Source organism: Danio rerio, chromosome 2 (genome assembly GCF_052040795.2).
Source record: "Danio rerio strain M-AB ecotype USA chromosome 2, GRCz13ab, whole genome shotgun sequence".
Taxonomy (NCBI): Eukaryota; Metazoa; Chordata; class Actinopteri; order Cypriniformes; family Danionidae; genus Danio; species Danio rerio.
This window is the reverse complement of record NC_141022.1, coordinates 6,390,506-6,409,990: the sequence shown is the minus strand read 5'-3', so window position 1 is coordinate 6,409,990 and position 19,485 is coordinate 6,390,506. Positions and strand designations below refer to the sequence as shown.

The following is a 19,485-nucleotide window of genomic DNA, read 5'->3' as shown; positions in this document are numbered from 1 at the left end:
CCCCTTTAAGGTGTTTACGTTTTTAGCGTGGGACTGATTAACTGTTAGCTTTCTTTTATCTACACTCTCTATTTTCCTCGCTTTTCCATGTTTTGTTGTGATGTTTTGTACGTTTGTTCGTTTTATATTAGACTAGTCCCGCTATATAAGCTAACAAATGTTGGATTGCCTTTGTTTTGCCTCACAGAAACGATCACTTTAACGGTAAAATACATTTGCTACCAGCTTATTAAGTTTACAACTTCTAAACTAATCATCTACTTCACAAGAAATAGCTTTAATTCTCTCTCCAAATAAATAAGTAATTAGAGAGTCCGCTCAGTCATTGTTATATTTATTTTGTTAAATATTTCAAAATATTCATAATTAATAATAACCTGTTATTATTGATCATTTTTGTAATTATAAATTGATCTAATTTCGCTACTAAACCTATGGAAATTAAAAATGTAAAACAGTAAATACGTCTATTGTTATTGTTTACACCCCTTAAAATGGTCTATTCCATTTCGATTGAAAGTGCACCAACATACTAAATTAAACGTCTTTGCAACTTCATGGTTTATGGTGACTTCACCACATAAAGTAAGGATTTTTACAAATAGTAAAATGTCCCAGAACAGTCTGTATAATAGCTATCTAATATACTATGCAATATCTGCATTAAAAGGACACATTTTTACCATCAGTCACAGTACTATCTTGCCTGCGCTGTCTTGCTGCAGCCCCTGAAGGTTTCTCTGCAGTTATTTTAGGACACGGTCTCTCCATTAGGTTGTATTCCTGCTTTGTTAGCTCATGTCATGAGTCCCTCATGTCAGAGTCCCTTTTTCACGAATGTTCTCGCGGACTGGGAATATTGCATAATTCTGCACGTACTGTAGGTGTCCTAGCAGTGAAACCCCCTCATTGTTTATTTAGTATAACACATCCCACTCACAGACATATGCTTCGATACTATGCGTGATGCACTGTAAGAAATGCTCATGCAACTGATTTGTATTGGGACAACATGATGGAATTAAGTTATCCTATTAGTTTTTACAAATTTAAGTGGATTGAACATAAAAATATTAAGTTGCCCCCCCCAAAAAAAAACTCAAGAATTGTTAAATAATAATAAATAAATAAGAAGTTTGAACAAACAGCAAATGGATTTTTTTTTAGAGTACTAAGCCAAAAAAGATTTATTTTTCTATTGCTCAAATAGGATCCACTCCATCATATACTTAAATTAATTCAATTCATATTCAACTGAGCAATGTTTGGCAATTTACTAAAAAGTAATTATTAATAATTAATTAGTAAAATTGTATTTAAATTACTCCTCTAATTACTTTGTCTGAAAAGTAACTTAGTTACTTGAGTAATTTATTTGACTAGATAAAATCCACACAAATCTCTACACATAAACAGTAGAGTCCCTTTTTCACGAACTTTTAGTTATTAATTTAAGTTATTATTTAATTAACTTTTATTTAATTACTTATTATTATTATTATTATTTTATAATTAACACCTAAAATTGATCCAATATATGTATTAGAACACAAAATGTGTCAAATTAGTGTTACCATATTAAATGTTTAAATTAAATTAGTGTTACCATAATAAATACCTTATATTGAAATTGTTTCTTAATCGTGTGCAATTGTTGAACAACTTAAACCTTTATAATCTGAAAACCTGAGTAATATATATATACAGTTAAATTAAGAATTATTAGCCCCCCTGAATTATTCGCGTCCTTGTTTATTTTTTTCCCCAATTTCTGTTGTAACAGTTTCTAAACATAATAGTTTTAAAAATTAATTTCTAATAACTGATTTATTTTATCTTTGCCATGACGACAGTAAATAATATTTGACTAATTATTTTTCAAGACACTTCTATACAGCTTAATGTGACATTTAAAGTCTTAGGTTAATTGGGTGAACTAGGCAGGTTAGGGTAATTAGGCAAGTTATTGTATATCGATGGTTTGTTCTGTAGACAGTCAAAAAATATATTGCTTAAAGGGGCTAATAATATTGTCCTTAAAATGGTGTTTAAAAAATTAAAAACTGCTTTCATTCCAGCCGAAATAAAACAAATAAGACTTTCTCCAGAAGAAAAAACATCATCAGACACACTGTGAAAATTATATATATATATAATGTCATAAAATAATTCTCAAATATTTTTTGCTTAAGCATTTGCAATTTTCTTAATAAATGAAAAATGTTTTTTAGGTTAAAAAATGAGTTAATGAATTGATTAGAACTATTCCATTTTCTTGTCTTACAGTATTTAAGCTAGTAATAGTTACCAAAAAAAAAGAAAGAAAAATAATCCCTTCAGCTAAAAACGAATTTAATTACAGTAACTATTTACTTTGTAATCAATAAACAATATAATTCAAACTTTATTATTCAAATATTAGTCCTTTTCCAGGACCTTTTCTTTTGTTATTGAATATTTTAAAATTAACACTTAAAATTTAACCAATATATGTATGAAAACACAAAAAAATTGACATTAATTCTTAATAATGAGTAATTGTCAGACAAATATAACATTTATAATCTGAAAATCAGAATAAGAAACTATTATTTTAAACTATTAATATTATATAAATACATTTTTTGCTTTAGCATCTGCGGTTCCAAAGGTTGCAAAATAAAATTATTATGCAAAATACTTATTACTCTGGTTCTTTGAAATGTTTATACAGTATTTAAGCAATTATGTGTGACTTTAATGAAATTCATTCATTCATTTTCCTTCGGCGTAGTCCCTTTATTCATCAGGGGTCACCACAGCAGAATGAACCGCCAACTTATCCAGCATATGTTTTACACAGGGGCGAGGCAGTGGAGCAGTAGGTAGTGCTGTCGCCTCACAGCAAGAAGGTCGCTAGGTAGCTGGTTCAAATCTCGCTCAGTTGGCGTTTCTGTGTGGAGTTTGCAAGTTCTTCCTGCCTTCGCGTGGGTTTCTTCTGGGTGCTCCGGTTTCCCCCACAGTCCAAAGACATGTGGTACAGGTGAATTGGGTAGGCTAAATTGTCCGTAGTGTATGAGTGTGTGTGTGTGTGGATATTTCCCAGAGATGGGTTGCGACTGGAAGGGCATCCGCTGCGTAAAAACTTCCTGGATAAGTTGGCGGTTCATTCCGCTGTGGTGACCCCGGATTATTAAGGGACTAAGCCGACAAGAAAATGAATGAATGAATGTTTTACACAACGGATGCCCTTTCAGCAGCAACCCATCAATGGGAAACACCCATACACACTTATTTACACACATACACTACAGCCATTTTACTTTATTCGATTAACCTGCAGTGCATGTCTTTTGGACTGTGGGGGAAACTGGAGCACCCAGAGAAAACCGACACAAACAACGGGAGAACATGCAAACTCCACACAGAAACGCCAACTGATCCAGCCAGGACTCGAACAAGTGACCTTCTTGCTGTGAGGAAACCACTGTGTCGCCCTTTTTTGTAACTAATTACACCCAACATTGCTTCTGATCTACTAAGCAATACAAAGGAAGGCATTTCCAAGAGAGGAAATATCTGGCACATACTGAAGTCTCTCACATGGCAAGCCTTTCTGCCTTTGATGCTCTGTCGCGTTGAAGATCTAAGAGAGTAGGCTAATCACGCTAATTGAAAGGAGACCAATTATTTCTGAATGAAGAACTTGATGTTCCGAGTCTGCAAGGGTGTTCCCGTCCCTCCTGAGAGAGTTTGGAAGAGGATAAACAAAACATGAGCGGGCAATCCCCAAAGATTAAGATCTCCAAGTTGACGACAGACAGGCGAGCAAAAATTAAAACGTGAGAGACGGCGGATCAATGCCAGAATGACAGGACGGAATAGCAGCATGAATGCTTAGAGCTGCAGTAGATTTAATCCAATCGATATTCTTCAAGAAAGGAGGGTGTTTGCAGGCAGGCAGCACAGTCTTTTTTTTCTCACAGAACTCAGAGGACCTTGGGGTACACCTATGTTAGCATCACACTGACAGAATCAGATCAGCGTGGCTTTGCGGTTATGTAACTCGCAGAATTATGATAGATCAAAAATGTCAAGGATGTTCTGAACTTCTGAGAGGAGTATACATGAAAGAGACAAACGAGAAAGTTTTAGCACAGGGATTTTCGGTACAGGTGGATGTGAAATTAAGTTGCGTCTTGTTTCTGTCTCTAGCAGCGACTTCCTTTCTCTCAAGCGGTTTCACACAGCAACATGCATTCACAGACACACAGGTTGTTTTTTTGTAAATTGTGAGACATTTTATAACAAGGGTGCATGATTTCAATTGAATTTCATGCTCGATTATCGAATCAAAAAATAGAATCGTTGATGCTGCCATGCCCCATGTCACGTCAGCCTTTTTGAGCGGATCGTCTGAGCCTGAAACCGAAGGCGAGACGTGACTTTTAAGGGACTGTTTCATATGGATTTATTAATCATTCTTACTGTTTAGTGAACGCAAACTCTCAAAGATTATTAATGACGGAAACCCCTCACTGCACGACAGCTGCACCTTCAGCAAACCACCTAATTCCTGCAGCACAAGGACTTTACGATTGTTCATGAGCGTCAAAAGTGGCAGATCTGTTCAGTGAAATATTTGACTGTGTCACTGCATCCCAAACGACTAATGCCGAGTTCAGACTGCATGATTTTCAAAGTAGTCGTGTCACAGATGTTTTCACACTGCATGACTATCTGGGCTAGCGTTTCGTCGCTGCTTTGTTTACACTGCAAGATGGATTAGCGACAGGGACATTCACATTGCATGACTTTACTATAGGAAGAATCGCCGAAAACTTTGTCCAAACTACGTCTCACAGCCAAAAACACGTAGTATATCTTTTGTTATTAACTACATAATAAGAAAGAAGCCTTTAATTGGGTAGAACATGTACATGTTTGCTCACCTGGGTTTAAAGGGAATTAGCCATTTCTCCTCAACGTTGATAATAAACTAGGCTAATTTCTTTCTGTATGAAACGTCAAACAGACACGGTTGCTCCTGAGTCCTGTCAAACCTCCACTAGTTTTTCCTCCATTTCGTGGGTCCAAATAAACCGAAAAAGAGCGCTTTTAACTTTTCCCCCAGCCTCCCGCTGGCCTGCAGCAGGTATACACACACGCACACACAAGTGAAAGCTGCTCTCTCATTGGCTGTAGGCGATCGCTGATGTTATTTTCAGTCTAAACTCAATTCACACGTCATGATTTGAATCGGCATCGGCGACTCATCTGCGATTCTCTCAGATCGCGTCTTTGAAAGTTCATACTGTGTGATTGTCACTCACGGGTACAAGCAACGATTTGCCTGTGATTTCAGGCATTTGTCTGTGATTTCTCAAAACCTGTCAGCGAGCCAAAATCGGGGCTAAAATCACGCATTCTGAACTCGGCATAAAGCGATATAATTAAAGCAATGTCCTGAGCTGAGCGAGAGTGCTTCTTAAACTGAACAGCGCATCATCGATGACGTAAGCATGCCCAGGGGAGGGAGAGGGGTAGGGGGGACAAGTGTGCTTTGGCCCGGTTCAAGGCAACTGTGCATAGTGTGAGTACGCCCTCATATGCAGGGTTGCATTTAACCACTTAGGGGCCCAGTAATACTAGAAAGTAAATTTAGCCGGCAGATAACTCTCTGCAACTCCCATTGTACCTGGTCTGTTTCTGGATAGGAGACCACAGGGGAAAGCTAGGTTGCTGCCGGAAATGGTGTTAGTGAGGCCAGCAGGGGGCGCTCAACCTGTGGTCTGTGTGGGTCCTAATGCCCCAGTATAGTGACCGGGACTCTATACTGCTCAGTGAGCGCCGTCTTTCGGATGAGACGTTAAACCAAGGTCCTGACTCTTTGTGGTCTTTAAAAATCCCAGGATGTCCTTCGAAAAAGAGTAGGGGTTTAACCCCGGCATCCTGGCCAAATCTGCTCGCTGGCTCCGTCCATCATAGCCTCCTAACCATCCCTGTATCATATTTGGTTTTATCACTCAGTCTCCTCTCCACCAATCAGCTGGTGTGTGGTGTGCGGTCTGATGTAAAAATGGCTGCCGTCGCATCATCCAAGTGGATGCTGCACACTGGTGGTGGGTGAGGAGATCCCCCCGCTCCATGTGTTAAGCGCTTTGAGTGCCCAGAAAAGCGCTATATAAATGTAAGGAATTATTATTATTATTATTATTATTATTATTATTATATACATATGTGTCCTCATAAACCTCTTTAACATTCCCTGTCATACATTACCATGTCATCATATAAACTTGTGTCCTCATAAACCTCTTCAACATTTCACGTCATCATATAAATTTGTGTCCTCATAAACGTCTGCAGCATTCCTTTAGTCATACCCATGACAATTTAAAAGTGAGTGTCCTCATAAACCTCTTCAACATTCCCTGTCATACATTCCCATGTCATTATATAAACATGTGTCCTCATAAACCTCTTCAACAATCCCATAGTCATACCCATGTCACTATAAAAAGTGAGTGTCCTCATAAACCTCTTTAACATTACCTGTCATACATTCCCATGTCATTATATAAAGTTGTGTCCTCATAAACCTTTTCAACATTCGCCATGGCATTATATAAATTTGTGTTCTCATAAAACTCCTTAACAATCCCTAGGTCACACATACCCATGCTATCATATATATTAGTGTCCTCATAAACCTCTTCAACATTCCCTGTCATACATTCCCATGTCATTAAATAAACTTGTGTCCTCATAAACCTCTTCAACAATCCCATAGTCATACCCATGTCACTATAAAAAGTGTGTCCTCATAAACCTCTTCAACATTCCCTGTCATACATTCCCATGTCATTATATAAACGTGTGTCCTCATAAACCTCTTCAACATTCCCTGTCATACATTCCCATGTCATTATATAAACGTGTGTCCTCATAAACCTCTTCAACAATCCCATAGTCATACCCATGTCACTATAAAAAGTGAGTGTCCTCATAAACCTCTTTAACATTACCTGTCATACATTCCCATGTCATTATATAAAGTTGTGTCCTCATAAACCTCTTCAACATTCGCCATAGCATTATATAAATTTGTGTTCTCATAAAACTCTTTAACAATCCCTAGGTCACACATACCCATGCTATCATATATATTAGTGTCCTCATAAACCTCTTCAACATTCCCCATGTCATTATATAAATGTGTGTCCTCATAAATCTCTCCAACAATCCCTAGGATTTATGTAAGTCATTATATAAATTATATATAAATGTGTCCTCGTAAACCACCAAAACCAACACATACATACACAGAGATGTATGTGTTATTCTTCTCAGACACTTGTTATGGCTTATCACTGCCGTTAGGTGTCCATATGTACAGTGCGAGACTTTGAAAGCAGAAAGAATGAAACAGTCTCAAACATAATCTCAATTTGTTCTTCACAAAAAGAAAAGAACGGATGATCTTGGCTGAACGCAGCCCTCCTCCTCCTCCTCTTTCTCCTAACAGACAGTGGAGAAAGTCTGTTTCCATGACAACCAGGAGAATTAAGGGCAGAGAATCGCAGTCCTAAAATGACAAGTGGTTGTGCTGCTTGAGTGCGTTAACTTTCACGCTGATGTGACTTCTGCCCGCACTTACCTGTACCTGGTAACAAAATTTGACAGTCCTTTCAATATTCCTTTAAAATGCTGTAAGGATGAGTTATAATTCGAAGTCAAAGACACAATGCCACATTAAAAGCCTTATTAAATTATGTATGGACCTCTGACTCACCACCATAATGAGTAATCGTTTGTTGTCATAACTGGGTTAATATTTTATTAATTCTAATTTTATATTTGTATTTTTCAAGCATGTTCAGTGGAGATCAACAAAATTAGCCATGGCAAAAATAGGCCATGCAAAAATCCGCATTCATTTTGTGAGAAAAAAACAACATGTCTCTCGCAGACATCACTAGTCTCTCACTTTCTCTGCTCTGTTCTCATCTTGATCTGCTTACTTCAGTCTCTTCTACAGTTCACTGACTGTGTTTCTTATAGCCATAACTTTGCTTCCAAGGACTAGGTTTACATCAGGACTCTGGCTCTGCCATTTCATTATTCAGCTTTAAGGAACACTGGGTTCATTGTCCATCTTAAAAAATGCTGTCTGATTGTGTGATGAACAAAGTAAAGGAAACACAGCTGAAGGAGATTCTGATAAACGTTTGCATTCACTTTGTCATGTACAGCAGGGAAACAATGTATTTTTGCTTCCTTTTCCAGTCTTTGAATGTCTCAAGTCTGTTTTTGTCTATGAAGAATAAGGAAGCTCTTAGACTCAATCTAAAGTACTTAGATTTGTGTTCTTCAGATGAACCTAGGCCTTAGGGGATTGGAACGACATGAGGTTGTCATTTCTAAATATGACTAAAAGTTTCACTTTTGGGTGAACTAAACCTTTTACTATCAATAAATCAACTGATGCTCATTTTGAAAACTTATCCCGGTCAGTGAGCGCTTTTGAAAACACTATCAGTTGGGTTAAGGGAAGTGAGTGAGCGGGTCAATCGGTGCTTTTGAAATACTGTCAGTTGGGTTGAGGGAAGTGAGTGAGCGGTTCAATTGGTGCTATTGAAAACACTATGGGTTGGGTTTAGGGAAGTCGGTGGGCGGGTCAATTGGCGCTTTTAAAAAACACTATCGGTTGGGTTTAGGCAAGTGGGAGGGCTTATCAGTCGAACCTTTTGAAAACACTATCGGTTGGGTTCAGGGAAGTGGGTGGGCGGGTCAATCGGCGCTTTTGAAAACACTGTCGGTTGGGTTTAGTGAAGTGGGTGGGCGGGTCAATCGGCGCATTTGAAAACACTATCGATTGGGTTAAAGTAAGTGGGTGGGTGGGTCAATCGGTGCTTTAAAAAAAAAACTATCGATTGAGTTTAGGGAAGTGGGTGTGGGGGTTAATTTGGTGTTTTTGAAAACACTCTGTTGGGTTTAGGAAAGTGGGTGGGCGAGTCATTCGGTGCTTTTGAAAACAGTATCGGTTGGGTTTAAGGAAGGAGGAGGTGGGTTAGTCAGTCAATCGACAGCAGCCTCTGGTGGATTTACATGAGAACAGCAGGCAAGAATGGCACTCGAGAGAGAAATTTGAGATTTGAAAAAGTGTACACAGCGGCCTCTGGTGGATTCGCGAAAACAAAAACTGCCAAAAAAAATGTGGCTCCTGGGACGTGTTTGGCACTCTCCAGGAATGTACATTAGGGTACGTATCAATAATGAGCCTGGGTTGCAACTTACGTTTGAATGTTTAAAACAAACTGCAAAAATCCCAAAAACGAACTTTTGTGATGAATCAAAATTTTTAATTTCTCAAGTTTGTCTCAAATCTTTGCTGCATATCAATATATCTGGGGGAAAACATATGTATACACTGTACAGTAACTTACCAGCAGCAGTTTGCCAGTAACTTACAGTAAATCAGTTACAGCACAAATGCTGTATTTACATTTATATACAGCTACATTTATCTTGCTGTATATGTATTTACAGAGTTATATGTATATCTTTACTGTAATTTATACATTAATTTTCCCAATGCAACTTCAAAATCACCCTCCAGTAATATACAGTTCATATGATGGCTAAATACAGTGTAATGGCTTGTTTCCACTGACTGGTATAGTACGGTACGGTTCAGGTCGGTACGGGTCACCTTTATCAGGCTTGCGTTTCCACTACCAAGGGTACCCTTTTGATGGGCATGGTGTATGACAGAGTTTCAGTCGACGTCATGCTCACTCAAATAAATGTCTACAGTAAAGCTGGCCAGGTCGTTCACAAATAATATGAGAAGCACTTCTCACAAAACAGATGCTTTATACACATAAATACTTGTGCATAAATGTTCATTAATAAACTTTCTATGAACATAATTTGATTATAACTGCAGATCAATGACAGAGCCTATTGTAACGTCTGCAATTATATAAAAGAAATATAGAAATGCAACATATATGAACATATACAGCCCCTTACAGTCTCCGATATGTTTTCAACTACGGAAAAACTACACACAGCAGACGTTTAGTCCTTATTTAGGGTAATAAGCATCACGCAATATAGCCCACAGTAAGAGCAGACCTCTTATCTGTGTCTGTAATCTTCACCAGCACATGTAAACTCTGTTAGAGAGTAATTCTGTCGTTCATAGTAGTCCAGAAGGCGATGATTAACATGGCAGTTTGTTCATGATTCAGGTTGCTGAAATTTGCTCTTGAGTTTTGTCGGGCTTCTCATTTGTTCGCGCTTCACTCTCGCATTTGTCCTTTTCGTTCTGAATGTGTCACTCAGGCGTTTGTCAGTTTCTGACAGGATCGGGTTTCAAAAGCACGTCAATAATCAAGTGCACGTTATTATCATCAGCTCAAGAACTTTGTTATTTCAAATACGCGAGCGCAAGCAAGAAAGCCAAACCGCTTGCGCTTCAGACTGGCTCGTAAAAAAACTAAGGGGCACAGGGTAAATCTCCTCCTCTTTTTGGCTTTGTGGCTGACGACGACAAGGTATGTTTGAGGCCGAGGCGATCATGGCTCGTTATTATATGTATATATTAGGGATGTAACGGTATCAGAATTTCACGGTACGGTAATACCTCGGTATTTATTGAATCATTTACAGGAAAAAACAAAACTTATGAAAATACTCCAAAAAAGTGCCAAAAGTGTCAATGACATACAAATTAGCCATCTATCTGTAAGCTTTGAAACAGGAACTTCAATTTTAATAACAAAAAAATATTAAACCATGTAAAAAAAATTAAGTTTCAATTTAGTATTGTTGAAAACTCATCACATTCAACATTTAATCACTCACTCACTTAGATAGAGATGGTTTTAAAGGAATATTATCATATAAATATAATCTGGTAAAAGCTGGGATCTCTGGGTATTTACAATGTCCCCTGCAACAGAAAAAAACCCCTCTCATTTGGGACTGAGGTTTCTGGGACAAGAGAGATATGACTTGGCCCAGGTTGACAGCAGTGGGTAACGTTGTGCATTGTCTTTCCCCCACTTGAGAGGACAAACCATGAGTAAGATAGAGATCTCATGTCTGCATCAATCTGAACAGTGTGCTGACAACACCGCTATTCAGTACGCGCGCGACAACACAGCTGATGAGAACTCGCGCGACAACACCGCTATTCAGTATGTGCGTGACAACACAGCTGATAAGAACTCGCGCGACAACACCGCTATTCAGTACGCGTGCGACAACACAGCTGATAAGAACTCGCGCGACAACACCGCTATTCAGTACGCGCGCGACAACACAGCTGATAAGAACTCGCGCGACAACACCGCTATTCAGTACGCGCGCGGCGACAACACCCGCTTTAGGGTTTTCCAGCTCTTTTTCATCCCCGCTTCTAGCAGCACACTCCATTTCCGCATTACTGGATCTGTAGCGACAACAGACCGCAAGGGATGATGGTCAAGCATGGGCTGATGGGAATTGTAGTTTTCGCTACCTCCCGTTCGCTTCATTCGCCTGAGCAAATTTTCTCAGAAGACCTATAGTTTTACCAACTCATGCAACTTCGGTATTATCGAAAAAAATTAATATTGCGGTATGACGGTATTTACAATACCGTTACATCCCTAGTATATATATTTCGACGATATATCTCTCGACTGTGTATTTTAAACATGGCGGCTCCTTTGTTTTCAATCTGGATTATTATGCAAGTGAATAACGTTTCTCTGTAAGCCAATAGCGCTCAGCTGCACGTCTAGCTCTGTCTTTTGGTACCCTTTCTCGTGTTTGGTAGCCTTTCGAAGGGTGCCGAAAAAGTGGTTCGGTACGCCTTTTGACAGTGGAAATGGCCATACCAAACCGAACAGTACCATACCACTTAGTGAAAACGGGCCATAATTTACAAAAAAATGTTAGACGTTTACAGTCAAATTTAACCATGTTATCACTGCCTAATTTCAGCTCATATTTTTTACAGTTTGTGTTTTGCACACCGTTACCATCATAAACCATTCATAACATTTGATGTCAAACCATTAATACAGCAGTTGTCATTACAGAGGAATCTCTTGATATTTTATCGCTCGCAAAATAACACAAAAAAAAAAACATGCAGGGACGCCGAGCTTGAAAGATTTGAAGTATCATACTTTTATTCTTTATCAACCCTAATATCACTTTGCGTTGTAATATCAATGCATATTTTATACATCTCATTATTCATAATGCATATATGATAAGTGTTCCGTTAAAGGTGAAAACATCTGCAAACATGAAAAATAAAGAGTTCTGTTTTTGTACACTGCGAAAGTTAAACACTCCGGTGTTTGCTTTTCGGGGGGAAAAAACAACTGATCTATACAATCTTTCCCATTGCATGCCTGTTTTTACACTCTCCCGTACCGGTTTGACTACAAACACACTTTTTCTGAGGACTCATGCATTTGAAGTCTCTTCGTTTTTTTTTTTTTCTTGTTGTCTTTTTTTTTCTCGTCGTAGCTCATTGCTGCATATTCGGGCACAGCTCTCATGCCATACTACTATTACTTTTTTTTACTGGAAGACTTTTTGAATCCTCCTAGTCCACAGTTCACCCACTCTGTCCAGGCCGACTTCCAGAAAACACCCTCCGTAGGGAGCAAAACAACTGGCCTTCATTGTGCTTGTAGACTGGACAGGGCTGGTGGCAGGTTCACACTTCGAGGACTAAGGGCTTCCTGAGTTTCTAGTGGGATTTTGGAGCCAAGTATAACACTCAAGCTTGTTTAGGGAGCGATCATTGAGGGTCAGTAGTAATAAAAAGACTCTGACTGAAACCGTTCTGCAGGTGTTGAGGAGTGCCAACTGCACACAAACACACACTTAGAGTGTACTTGTGCTAGACATACCGTATGTGCGTTAAACGATTTTCTTGAAGAAAGTGTTGCATGGATGTTACCTCCTAGCAAAAAAGCTCCAAAAAAAAACAAACAAGCGTACATTCTGTGTTTTCCCACTCGACTTGAGTCATAAAAGTGCATTCAACTCTCAGGTAATAACCGATGAATTAATAAATAATGAACTAAATAAAGCTCTGCATAATATCCACAAACAGAAACGACAGTAATGAGCAAAGATCGAAACATTCAATAATACATGAAGAGCATTCGCATGAAAATTAACACGTGAGAATGTTCTGAAGCTCAACAAAGAATATCACCTCGGCTCTGAATCAAACTGCCCGTTGGATTTATTATTATTATTATTATTATTATTATTTTTTTGCATAAAATGTCGAGTTCAACTCCGTGTCTCTTCTCTGCGTTCTTCTATAAAGGTTTTCTCAGGCAAGAGATCAGTGTGTCATTTTTTTTTCTTCTGTCGTAGCGTGTGGTATTATTCCCATTGGTTGGAGGCGCGCGGGTGGAGGGGACGTGGCGACTGCAGCCTCCTGCTATGTGGAGTCCTGGTTCACCACTTTGCCTCCGTTCATTGTTGGGGTTCCTGAGCTTTTCCTGGATCGCTGTTTCTCTTCAATCTCATGCAGTGAAGGCTCTCGGTACATGCAAACTGCAATGCGCAAAACACAGCAGAAGATTAATGCTTCTGAAAAAGCATATTCTTTCGCTTAAAGAGATAGTTCACTCAAAACTAAAAATTCTGTCATCATTTATTTTCTCTTTTACCTGCTTCAAACTTTACAAGTTTCTTTCTTCTATTAAAACACATGAGAAGATATTTTGAAAATGGTTGAAAATCTTTAAGCATTGATTTCCATAGTATTTGTTTTTACGACTATGGATGTCAGGGGTTACAGGTTTTCTTCAGAATTTCTTCTTTTGTGTTTAACAGAAGAAGGAAACTCATAAAGGTTTGGAACCTCTTGAGGGACAGTAAATTTTCAGTTGTGGGTGAACTATCCCTTTAAGATGATTTTTTTTATACAAGTTACTAATCCACAGTGCATGTTATTTCAAAGGAAAGAGTCTTTTTGCTTAACTTTCAATAATTTTCCCTATTATTTGGCAAGATTTTCATTGAATCATCTGACATGTAACATAATGGTATACACGCTAACTGGCTATTAGGTACAGCTGTCCAATTGCTCATTAACACAAATTTCTAATCAGCCAATCACATGGCAGCAACTCATAGAATTTAGGCATGTAGACATGGTCCAGATGATTTGCTGCAGTTCAAACCGAGCATCAGAATGAGGAAGAAAGGGGATTTAAGTGACTTTGATCGTGGCATGGTTGTTTGTGCCATATGGGCTGGTCTGAGTATTTCAGAAACTGCTGATCTACTGGGATTTTCATGCACAACCATCTCTAGGGTTTACAGAGAATGGTCTGAAAGAGAGAAAATATCCAGTGAGCGGCAGTTCTGTGGGCACAAATGCCTTGTTGATACCAGAGGTCAGAGGAGAATGGCCAGACTGGTTCCAGCTGATAGAAAGGCAACAGTAACTCAAATAACTTGTTACAACCGAGGTCTGCAGAAGAGCATCTTTGAACAAACAACACGTCCAACGTTGAGGCGAATGGGGTACAGCAGCAGAAGACCACATCGAGTGTCACTCCTGTCAGCTAAGAACAGGAAACAGAGGCTACAATTCACACAGGCTCACCAAAATTGGACAATCGAAAATTGGAGAAATGTTGCCTGGTCTGATGAGTCTCGATTTCTGCTGTGACATTCAGATGGTTGGGTCAGAATTTCGCGTCAACGAAATTGACCAATAGAGCATTGTGTCAATGCCACAGCCTGAGCCTGAGTATTGTTGCTGACCATGTCCATCCTTTTATGAACAGTGTACCCATCTTTTGATGGCTACTTACAGCAGGATAACTCACCATGTCATTAAGCATGAATCATCTCAGACTGGTTTCTTGAACATGACAATGAGTTCACTGTACTCAAATGGCCAGCACAGTCACCAGATTTCAATCCAATAGAGCAGCTTTGGGATGTGGTGGAGATTCGCATCGTGGATGTGCAGCCAACAAATCTGCAGCAACTGCGTGATGCTATCATATTCATATGGACCAAAATCTCAGAGCAATATTTCCAGTACCTTGTTGAATCTCTGCCACGAAGGATTAAGGCAGTTCTGAAGGAAAAAGGGGGTCCAACCTGGTAATAGTAAGGTGTACCTAATAAAGTGACAGGTGTGTTTGTACATGCATAGATACTGCAGATAGATCCCACTGTACCTCTTTATACTGTCCCTGACTTCTGAACCTTACATTCAGCTTCAATTATCAATAAATAATTAGTAATTAAAAAGTAAATGAATAAAATAAAGGTACAGTTTTCATATTTTGTGTTTTTATTGTAGTAAGATAAACGTTTGCGTGTTTACTGTGTTATTTGTAATTCAGTAATAAAAATTAGATTCTGTCCCTACATTTATTGATTAATTGCAATCATGTGCAAGCATGTTCTGTGAAGAAAAATAAATAGTTCCTAGTTGATATAGCAATGTCTAGACTCTAAAGGTACCTCTATCACAATCTCTAGACTCTAAATGCAATAAAGGAAATATACCGTCAAGCCTGAAACTATTCATACCCTTTACTGCAGGGGTGTCCAAACTCGGTCCTGGAGAGCCGCTGTCCTGCATATTTTAGTTCCAACACCAATTAAACCCACCTGAACCAGCTAATCAAACTAGTTCTAGGTATACAAGACTTCCAGGTAGGTGTGTTGGAGGAAGTTGGAACTAAACTATGCAGGACACCGGCCCTACAGGACAGTGTTTGGACACCCCTGCTTTACTGTATAATACACCTCCTTTCATTTGACATATAACTTCATTTGAAACTCAATTTCACAGATCTTGAATGCTAGAAATACAATTTAGCACACTACCTTCAATAGGTCTTGGTACAAAGTGTGATGAGGGCTTGGTTTTCTTTACTCGATTCCCTTTCATGACCTGACCCTCCTTGGTGAGTCCCAGAAACCAGGCTCGACCCGACTCCTGCTGACGGTACATGGTGGATGAGTAGATGACATAGTAGTTCTCAAACACAGACTCCTTGAATTTACACTCAGGTGTGAACATCTCCTAGAGGAACAACCGAAAGAAAAGCAAACATGTAAAGGTTAAATACTGGCATTGAAGGTTACAATACTATCAAACCTTTCATTTCATAAAAGGCTCTATATAGTAGAAAAATAGTTCATTAAATGCTCTTCAGAAATGGTTCTTCACCAAAACTCTTCACTGAAAGGTTCGTTTTAAAACGCAAAATGGCATTTCTGTGGCATCAATGGCTGTGTAAGTGCTTCCATTTTAGTCAATGCAAATCTGTTGAATCTGATTTGCATGTACTCTTAACACTGCACTGCAAAAAATGCTTTTCTTACTTAAATTTTTGTTTCTAGTCCAAATATCTAAAAGTTCTTAAATCAAGAAGCATTTTCTAGACAAGCAAAACATTTTGTCTTGTTTTAATAAATAATATGCCAAAATGAAGTGAGTTTTTCCTTAAAACAAGCTAAATAATCTGCCAATGGGGTAAGCAAAATAATCTTATGAAAAATCGAAAAACAAGATTATATTTGTTTACCCCATTGGCAGATTATTTTGCTTGACTTTTAGACCCTTAGTTAAAATGGAGCCCTTGATGTGTAAGTTCAACGTAAACAAAAATGTTTGTAGTTGTTATATTTTTAAGTGTGTCATTGTCTGAAAATCGAAACACTACTAGTTTATTTCAAAAGTCCATTTTGTATGCGTGTGTTATTTGTATCCACATTACCAATTTAATCAAGTAGGTATCACTGCAGCCTGGAAACCTCAAGTGCAAATGAACCTTAAAGGGTCACGAAACACCAAAACACATTTTTTGAGCTGTTGACAGTCGTAAATGTGTCCCACACTGCTAAAAACACTATTAAGACACCTATATTTCACTAAAAAGTGTAAATTGGTTGTTTTTGCGTTATTTCAAGCAAATTCGTGCTTCCGGTTTGAAACTAATTTTTGAAGCTGCGTCACGGCCGTGACATAATAGCGTGTATTCCAGCGTGCAGACTGGACGTCTGTGCCAGAGTGTGTCTTATTACGTCTTACAGTGTGATGCATTAATGCATGAGTAAGGCTTGGTTCAAACCAATCAGCGCGCTCTATTGTGCAACTTCATTAATATTCATTACTGTCATAGTGTTCAGACGGCAGAGACGCCACGTTGTGTTGGCAAAACAAGCGTGAAGTGTTGCTTTTATAGTTTGCTGCCGTTAAGTTTTGTTTTCATTTTCTCTCTGTGAGAGTGCAGCTGGAGTCACATGTGTATTAACAGCGTACGCGACGCTCGACAACAATAACTTACGTGTCTAAGGAGGATTATTGTTTACCTAAGAGCTGTTCTCATCTGCAAACGCTGAGATCCGGATTCGCTTGTAGTCTCCTCTTAATAAAGACGCGGCTCTAGTTGCTGGTGATTGGATCCTGTCTCTACAGATTTGGTAAGTGAGCGACCAGTGCTCTTTGTTTATTCAGTTTGTTCGTATCGAACTTAGTTAACTATTGCACCGAGTGTAAACATGTTTGCACGACAAACAAACTTTAACCTCGTGTAGGGTTTTCACAGCATTTAGTGACCGGAATAACACACGCGGCTTTCTGACGCTACCTCATGTGTGCATTTAAGTTTCCGGGAAATGCAGAGGTTATTTTTCTCTCATTCGCCGTGCGGTATCAAACATTGCATGAAAAATACACGCTTAGAGCAGATCCTCGAATCAAATATTTTGTTTGTCGCGAGGGGCATGAATGAATTCCCTGAATGAAAGAGCCAAACTGCAGTTAAAGTCCAACATTTAATAATTTCATAAATAATTCGACTACGGATGTCCATGTAGGTTAAACACCATCACTTTCTACTGTGTGTGTATTTTGACTCCGAAACTCGCGCATGCCCAAATAGACACTCCCACACCCTCCCACTTTAGTTCCTCCGACACTCCACCCTAAACAGAGCTGGACACGCCCACTTTTCTGACTTTTTTCAAAGTAGAGGTGTGAAAACACCCTGCTGAAACGAGGGGGTTTCATGGCCCTTTAAGTAGGTTAGATGACCTCCCAGTGGGAGGGACTTAGGGTGCTTTCACACCTACACTTTTGTTTCGGAACCTGTCTCGTTTGCCCAGTTATCGCGGTTCGTTTGGCATATGTGAAACCAGCAATCGCACTAGGATCTGCGTGAAATCAATCGCTCAGAGATCGCTTGAATGAGGTGGTCCCGGCTTGATTGAAACAAACCCTGGAGTGGATCGATAGCAGTGAGAAAGCGATCCGAGCGCGGTTATATCACAGTGTCTTATGGATATGTAATAGGCATACGGCTATATGAGGAGAGAATTATCAGTAGGGCGGGAAGTTTCGCGAGTCTCCGGATGCCCGCAAACGAGTGATAATATTCCGGTAATAATCTCGTGTCTCCCTCACGCTCCTCAACTAGGCTACGTCGCACACACTTCTCACCCCTTCCCACCAAACCACCACCTCTCCCGACAGCTGAGCGGGACTCTGCAAAATAAACCCTGACACGCTGACCAATGTAAGGAGAGTTTACTCACACGTGACTTGTTTTAGCTCTTTTGGTCCGGTTAAAAACTTTGCAGTGTGAAAGCGAACCGCTCCAAGAGCAAAGAGCAACAATGTAACATTTGTAATCTCTGTTTCAGAACAACTGAATTGATTCACAGGTGTGAGAGCACCCTTAAACCACTAGTGGGTTGGGTCTAGGTGACGTAGGTGGAGCAGATATTAATAACACAACAGGTTACTGTGAGGTTAGGATTAGGGTTGCGGTATGTGAAGACATTCATAAAGCACAATATTGAATTTTGTTTCACATAGAAGACATTAAATAAATGAAAACTCCAGGTTTGTACAGCTTACTTGAAGCTCAAGTCCAACTCACTTGGAGCTGGCTCTGACCTCCGTTAATACCCTTCTCAGAAAAGTCTTTTCGTTAAATTGTTAAATGAAAATAGCCAGCCAGCGTTTTTACCAAAATATCCGCAGGTTAATGCATGTCAACATCTGCGCACGTGCCCTAGAGCAGTGTTTCCCAACCCTGTTCCTAAAGGCACACCAACAGTAAACATTTTCAGCCTGTTCCTAATCAAACACACCTGAATCAACTCAGCAGAACATTAGAAGAGACTCCAAAACCTGGCTCAGATAAAGGAGACATCCAAAATATGTACTGTTGGTGTGCCTCCAGGAACAGAGTTGGGAAACGCTGCCCTAGAGACATCTAAATATATTGACAAAATAAGTCAGGATTTAAGCGCTTACATGGTCATTTTAGCCGGCAGCTAGCTCTCTGCAACTCCGACATGGTCGCCCACTGAAGCTAAGCAGGGCTGCACCTGGATGGGAGACCACATGGGAAAGCTGGGTTGCTGCCGGAAGTGGTGTTAGTGGGGCCAGCAGGGGGTGACCAACTTGTGGTCTGTGTGGGTCCTAAT

At 39.3% G+C, this 19,485-nt stretch overlaps 2 protein-coding genes across 7 annotated transcripts in view; both read right to left on the bottom strand.

Annotated features, from left to right (window-relative positions):
• Positions 1-19,485, bottom strand: part of il20rb (interleukin 20 receptor subunit beta) — a 203,216-nt gene that overhangs the window by 26,740 nt on the left and 156,991 nt on the right. The gene's annotated exons all lie outside the window — the stretch shown is intronic.
• The window catches only part of fgf12a (fibroblast growth factor 12a), a 93,909-nt gene continuing 86,568 nt past the window's right edge, over positions 12,145-19,485 (bottom strand). For 5 of the 6 annotated variants that reach the window (XM_087240115.1, XM_087240112.1, XM_087240111.1 and 2 more), the window contains 2 exons: positions 15,871-16,069; positions 12,145-13,566 (listed from right to left, as the gene is read on the bottom strand). In XM_087240115.1, the coding sequence (XP_087096241.1) occupies positions 13,451-13,566; positions 15,871-16,069 (315 nt within the window). In that variant the 3' untranslated portion in view covers positions 12,145-13,450. 6 annotated transcript variants of the gene reach the window in all.